The 7,591-nt window shown below is 32.9% G+C and overlaps 1 protein-coding gene across 2 annotated transcripts; it reads right to left on the minus strand.

Annotated features, from left to right (window-relative positions):
* Positions 1 to 247: 247 nt before the first annotated feature.
* Positions 248 to 4,810, minus strand: LOC113783503. 2 transcript variants are annotated; one of them, XM_027329652.1, is made up of 6 exons: positions 4,386 to 4,810; positions 4,151 to 4,232; positions 4,002 to 4,053; positions 2,316 to 2,398; positions 2,120 to 2,240; positions 248 to 921 (listed from the first exon to the last, which is right to left on the minus strand). In XM_027329652.1, the coding sequence occupies exons 4-6, from the start codon at positions 2,357 to 2,359 to the stop codon at positions 466 to 468; spliced, it is 621 nt and encodes a 206-aa protein (XP_027185453.1). In that variant the 5' UTR covers positions 2,360 to 2,398; positions 4,002 to 4,053; positions 4,151 to 4,232; positions 4,386 to 4,810; the 3' UTR covers positions 248 to 465. The 2 variants fall into 2 exon arrangements, with proteins under 2 accessions (XP_027185453.1, XP_027185454.1); XM_027329653.1 differs by having other exon boundaries at positions 4,151 to 4,248.
* Positions 4,811 to 7,591: the final 2,781 nt, after the last annotated feature.

Here is a 7,591-nt window from a genome sequence, read left to right on the forward strand (position 1 = left end):
ATCGGCTGTGCTAAGCACAGCCTAGGCCCCCTATAATATGTTGTTATATATTTTCGTATAAGATAAGATTAACAGTAATGTTTGTGAAATAGCATTCCTAAAATTATAAATTACCAATCAAGTATACAGCTAACAATATGAGACTAAACAAAACAAAAAAATCATTAGCATTGCAAAAGATAAGAGAAGATGACAAAAGATTGGCAAGTAGTTTCACAAACAGTTTAATATTTTCAACTGCAAGTTAGTCTTACAGAGACAGGAGATGACTTGCTAAATGCTTACTATAAAGTCCAATCATAGGCTGCAATTACAAAAGATCACATATTGAGATCCATTAAGGTACACAAAAGAACAATTTCTTAATGGATGTCAATATTATGTCAAAAGATGCAAGATTAGAAATGCAGCTGTAAAGTGCTTTAACATTAGCAAAATCAGCAATTCAAAAGGCTTCAAGGAAGTTCAGAGCTCATCATCACGCTGCTTCTTCAAAGGACTTCCAGGTGCATTGGTGGACAGCGAGGTAGGTGCATTAGCTTCAGCAGAATTCAAACCAATTCCAGGAGGCACAGTTCCAAAAACCAAGGCCCTTTTTGCTGTGGTCACTGTAGGCGGCACTTCGTTTGCAGTAGCAGATGATTCAGCGATGGTATCAAGCAATTTTTTGGTTGATGGACTGAAAAATTCATTTTCCTTGGCAGGCTGCAGGACAGTAGCATGAAGATCTGGAATTTTTTCATTTGTTTCTCCAGTTGTGATGGCCATTGGAATGTGAACTGATTCCTCAATAGTGTATGCCTTGACAATATTATACTTGCCTTTCTTTTGGCCTTGATAATTTGACTCATAGTACCGAATGAAACACACAATCGAATGCTTTCTGATTGCAGATGCTAATTCAGCAGAAAAGTTAAGCTCCTGTTTTTTTTGTTTTAAAGTATAAATAATTAGCAATGATATTCAAATTCTGAGTAACTTCATGTTGTGTGAATAGAATTGGATCCCAAGCATAAGTTATGGAAGGAAACAAAACATATTATACCCAAGACATTATGGAATTACTGTGAAAGATGGCAAAACCAAATAATCTTTTGTTTCCTACAATCATGACACTTTTACATGGTGAGAGTAGCATTCATACCCAAGAAAAGAAGCATAAAAATCAAATTATTCGATAGTTATTACCATTGGACCTCAATGAACTAAATAAAACTCTCCCTTTTTTTTCTATTCAGGTAAAGGCCTAAAAAGGCCGAAATCTTTTGAGTTCATCTGGCCCATTAATATAGACCAGCAAAAGCAACGAAGGAGAGATGTTCCAGTTGTTGGATCAACAGAAAGTCACTTGGCGAAAAGAAGGCAGAACTATTTGACTCATTCTGGACATGCAGTCCAATTCGATTGAGATTGGATCTGTCATGCGAAGGATGGCCAATGCTCTAATTGTCCAATCGTGCACAAACTCTATTAGTATCAAATATACAGTTCCAATTGTGCACAAAATTTCTATTTACTTATTTACCTAAAACTAACCAAATCTGGCAAAGAAGGGGCTGGAAGAGGTAACTCGATATCTCATTTACAGGATAGCTCAATTGGACTCAAATCTCAGAACCTTATCCAGGAAAATGTACCCATTGACAGCTATCACTGTTTTTTCCTGAATACCACCACCCCTCCTTTTGCTTTATGGGTTTCTTACAACTAAATTCCTAATAAATAAGCCTCAGACAACAGTAAGAATTTGACACTTTGTGGCTTTAGTAACTAATAGAAAAGGCTACAAGCATGAGAGTTCAAATTAGCAGGCAAACCAACTGGTTGAGCATCACACAGGAAAACAACCAAAAAATGGAAAACAAAGATGAAACTGGCAATTCCACCAGAAATATAGCCCACATGATATAGGAAAAGTCAGTAGAAATATAGGAAACTATAATGGGCAGCAGAAATATAGGCACATTAAGTTCATGGCAGCTGAAGGAGAAAATGAAGAAATCTACGAAGGGAAAAAGGATCGATAACATTAAGCAAGATGTATTAAGCTGGTAGTTGTAGTATCATGCAAGAGCTAAACTTGTAGCAGTTTTTTTTGTTGCCAAGATTGTTAGCTTACCTCAGTATGAGCTTCCCAGAATTGAAGTGCTGTAAATGGGATAAGCTTTTCAGCATCAAGGCCAAAGATAACAGTGTTTATGGAGCCCGTACCATCATCAACAGCAATCCCAACTCGGGTCCTATTACACATTGGAAATAAAATATTATATTCTAATTTTTCATTACAAGAGAGGGAAACTTAATTTGGTAATTACCTTGCTACAACTCTGCTCTCTTCTTTGCAAGATGGGCATCTCATAACCCATCCTACATCAACATTGATAGCCTTTTAAGTTATCTATAATAATAAGAGACACATAATCAGTTTGTAAGTTAAAAGAGAAGAAATTCTAGAACATTCAGGAAAACTGGAACTGAATCCTAAAACAACATATTTACTTGGCAGCTGTGCGAGAAGTTTCAAGAACTTCTCTAAATACAATATTTTTTGTCTGGTCTATTCTAGGCTTGTCAAAGACGCTAAATAACTGCATACATAATTCGAACTTGAGAAGCAAATACAGCAACAACAATGATGCACTAATAAACAAAACAAAGTAATTTTAAGCAGACACCTAAAGCCACAACTGAGCCGAATGCCAAGTTTATAACCTTCATTTTGCTTTAGAAATGTTTATTACATTGCCTTTGGAGCCCAGCTTTTGGGTAGACTACAACAAGTAGCACCATTCAAATCTCCGTTCTTAAGAAGTAAGCATCAAGCTTTTCATTATCCTAAGGTTGTGTCTAGATTAAACAAAACAACAAGCATATCACATGTAACTTGGGGTAAAATAGGCACAATAACCTAAGTTGCTTAATTGATAGTCATCTAAAGGAGTGAACAAGCTTTGCCTACAAGGGCTACAATGAATAACAGCCGAAGGATGTTCTATATACAAAATCCTTAAGAAGTAACCATAAAGCTTTTCATTGCCCTAGACAAGTCTAGACTAAATGAAACAGCAAACAAAAAGGCACACACTAAGTAATCAATTAGAAACAAGAAGTACAAAGTCCTAAGTTACTTAACCAATAGTCACTTAGATGACTAAACAAGGTTTGCCAATAATAGTCTCTCTGCATTGATCTTAAAGTTTTCTAAAAAATAGATAATCACTCTTATTCCTCATTTAGAACAACAACAGGTTACATATCTCAGATATGTATTATATTGTAAGAAAAACAATCTTAGGTTTTGCATAACTTCTCATTTTTATGTGTTACCAAATTGTCCATTGTGATTAAAGACAAATGAACCGGTAGCAGGAGGTTGAAATTAGTTAAAAAGGAACTTGTCATGCAATAATAACTTTAGCATAGCAGTCACAGCCCCAAAATCAGCAGAAGCAAAAGTTTGTCTCGCAAAATATATTGTGCTAATGACTTTGGTTTACAAAATTTGGTATTGTTGTCCATTACTATAATCTTTTTTCTAGTATATATAGCAATTTGACTATTTGATAGAACATTGATTATATGCAAACCAATAGGACAGCTCAGTTGGCCAGAATCACATCAGCATATGGAATTGTCTTTTTTTGTAGGCATGCCACTAATAATATATTGCTTCAAGAATTCACCAAATTTCAAAATAAAGATTATTGAACTGGGAGCTGGATTCGTATCTTCATTTTTGGTTAGTTTTTTTAGGTGAATGGGTTGCAGCAGAACAATTGGATTGAGAAAATGTTAACGCAATTACCTACTCAAATAAACAACCATTTGTTTTACAAAGGATCACACAAAACAAATAGCACCAGTAAACTTAAAATAAATGAAGCAGATACAGAAGGAAAACTGCTAAAAAGAAAAGGGAAAGGTGAAATTTCACTTATGAAAATATAGTCACATAAATGAAGAAAAGCTGCTCATAGATTCAAGAAAGACAACAAGCTGACCTTCAAGTTAAAGGATTCCTTGACTGATAATATGAATCGCAGCAGAAGGAACCTATCAATTGAAGCATATGTGTATATCATAATTTATTAATCTGTCTATTACTCATACGGGGAAAAATTGACAAAAAAAAGGGAAGACTTTTTCTCACCGAAGAGACTCCAAAGTAGAAGATGTAAAGATCAGGATGCTTCTTCTTGCAGTTCATAGGACAGAGGAGCCAGCACCATGCACTGATAAATAGGAAGCCTATTTTGTAATTCAGTGGAAAAATTACAGGCTAAATGAATAGGAAGCCTATTTCATACGGCTCATGAGAATTGAATAGAAAGCATGATTTGAGCGGAAAATTGAATGGCAAAGCTGATGAGAATAGAATGCCATACCTAACCTAACAAAAAGTTCCCAATTTCCCGCCTTGAAAGTACAATTATCACGTGAGCAATTCTTGCAACATGAAATCAATATAGAAATGGGTTAATTTGATATTAGAGAAAGAGGAAAACACGGCAAGGGTAAGCAAGAGCAGTTCACCTGCTCCTAATTTTCCTCCTTTGAAGTACAAACATCATGCGAATGACCCGTAATCTCTGCAACATGAAATCAAGTGTCTGCAGGAGTAGCAGTTGAACTGCTGGCTCGAAGAAGGAACTGACAAAACCAATCTCCCAAATCATGTAAAAATCCCAATTTTTTTTGTTGGATTTGCTCAGGATAGGCACGCCGAATTTGTGCTCAGAACAGCCGTTTGGTACAGAGAAATGAAGAAAAGGCTTCAACGGCAAAAGAAAGAACAAGGGTTCAATGAGAAATATTTGACTCTGCAATGAGAAAGAAACGGTTCAAAAGAAAAGGAACTTGATAAATGGGGTTTTTGTTCAGTGGAGTCGGGTGTTTGCTTTTCCGCTTCATAAATGGGGTCAGGTGCTGTTTTGTCCCAGGCATGGTCTAATGAGAAAAGGAACGGTCCAATGAGAAATATTTGACTTTGCCGGCAAAAGAAAAGGAATTGAGTAAAAGTTAAAAGGGGATAATTCATAATTGCCGGTCTTTGTCTTGAGAAGACAGAATTTACGAAGGACGGCGTTTCGATTGAAATTTTTTTCCTGAGATGGACTTTTTGAAATGTTTTAAAATGGTTGAGGCACTAAATCCTATTTGTGAGTTCATTGCTGAATAGGTGTATCTAAAATGAAGAAAAAATTTCTGATTTTCCGTAACGATCATTGACTTTGTTGCAGGAGATAAACAAGATAAGTCAATAGTCTTTGATTACTATAAAGTAGCCGCACATTTATCTTCTGATTGTAAATTCTAGAATTTAAAAGTGGTTTTTGTCCAATTGGAACAAATCCATTCAAAATGTGGTTATAATTTGCAGAGATGCATCTCTACTGTTTTTTTTTTTTTGGGCCAAGCACTTTTTTATTTACTTTAACGTTTCTACATGCTCATATGACAGATTGTATCCATCACAGAAGAAGACTATTCAAGACATTCACCAAATTCAAATACTCCTAAACACCAATTGATTTTTAATAAGCCATTTTAGTGTCAAACCATTTTTATAGCCGAGTGATTTATGTATGAAGAAACAAACCCAAAAATCAAGCCAATTCCTGTATACCCATCCCGTTTGAATTGTTAGTTTCTGAAGTTTTTGTAGAAAAAATGTACTGTAACAATTTGATGTACGTGCGATAAAAAAATAATTAAAAAATATGTTCACAGAAAATGTAAAAATTTATGATAAAAAAAAATTTATTTTCATGGTAAAATGCGGGCTGCGGCTTTTGGATATTTCTTTTAATTTTTGAAAATGTGACAATTTTTCTATCAATTTTTGACGGCTTCTAAAATAGCAAAAGTTATGTTAACAACGTAGCAAAAAAATAAAAAAATATATAAACTTTCAAAAAGACGAATAGAATTCTATAATTTTTAATAAAGTCAAGTTAATCTGTGAAATATAAGTTTAAATGATATTTCAAATCGTAATAAATATAAATTCAAATAATGATAATGATAATAATATTATAATTGGATTACATCTGTCCAAGACCTAGAGCTTGAAATCAATTTTAAATATTTCTTTTTGTTTTTGAAAATACGATGATTTGAAAAACACTCTCTCAAATTGACATCATAATAAATATAAATTGAAATAATGATAATAATAATAATAATTTGTAATTGAATTACATCTATCAAAGGCTTACAAATTGATAATAATATTATAATTGGATTACATCTATCCAAGACCTAGAGCTTGAAATCAATTTTAAATATTTCTTTTTGTTTTTGAAAATACGATGATTTGAAAAACACTCTCTCAAATTGACATCATAATAAATATAAATTGAAATAATGATAATAATAATAATAATTTGTAATTGAATTACATCTATCAAAGGCTTACAAATTGATAATAATATTATAATTGGATTACATCTATCCAAGACCTAGAGCTCGAAATCAATTTTAAATATTTATTTTTGTTTTTGAAAATACGATGATTTGAAAAATACTCTCTCAAATTGACATCATAATAAATATAAATTGAAATAATGATAATAATAATAATAATTTGTAATTGAATTACATCTATCAAAGGCTTACAAATTGAAAAGTCCAATAAAAATAATTGGACCTCATACTTGAATGCCAAGGCCGGACCAAATTTGGTCATTGTGCAATGCAGGCCAATCTATTTACCATTGCCTATGAAAAGAAAAGGAAAGAATGAAAGCTCAAAAATTCACCAAGAGTGCCATGTGTCAGTTAATTAAGAAGCCATGTGGCAAGAGGAATGGAAAACACTAAGCCTTGCTCTTTTCTTATATTTCTTATATTATATATACAAGGTAGAATATATATATATATATATATATATATATATATATTTGTATGATTTTGTCTAGTTATTTGATATGATATTAATCTTGCAACTAGTATTTGAATTAGGACAAAAGAAAATTTTAAAAAAAATAGGCATGCATGAATAAAACTCATAGTGCAAATCAATGAACTCAAAATAAAATGACTAACGTAAAATTTTGTGATATTTAATATAAATGCATTCATATAGGGTTTTAAGAAGGAAAAAATTAGATAACGAAGCAAGGAATCATATAGATACGTGTTTGCCCTCACAGGATTTCAAGTCCTTAAATAAAAAAAAAAAAACAAAACTATGAAAATTTATTTCAATTCTAATAAACACAATCAAACTTAATTCTTAAAGTAACTTTGATACTAAATCTAATCGAGATACCAAATAGCAAATCCCTTTTAAAACTATTAAAATTCTAAATAACTTAGTTTTCTTTTTATCAACGTTCACTCTTTGGAACCAAACTCTTCATGTAATCGAATCTGATATCATCTCTAACTTCGCTATTGCAAGTTCCATTGTAGTGCAGACCATGCACAACTCCAACTTATAAGTATTGCCTATTTTCATTTTCATACATAGGAATTAGGCATGTCAATGGGTCGGGTCTTACCCAGACCCAATATATTTGGGTAGAGTTTGGGTTTAATTTCTCAAATCCAGACCCTACCCAGACCCAGACCCAGACCCTGTGAGAGA

This window comes from Coffea eugenioides, chromosome 9, assembly GCF_003713205.1.
Source record: "Coffea eugenioides isolate CCC68of chromosome 9, Ceug_1.0, whole genome shotgun sequence".
Lineage (NCBI taxonomy): Eukaryota > Viridiplantae > Streptophyta > Magnoliopsida > Gentianales > Rubiaceae > Coffea > Coffea eugenioides.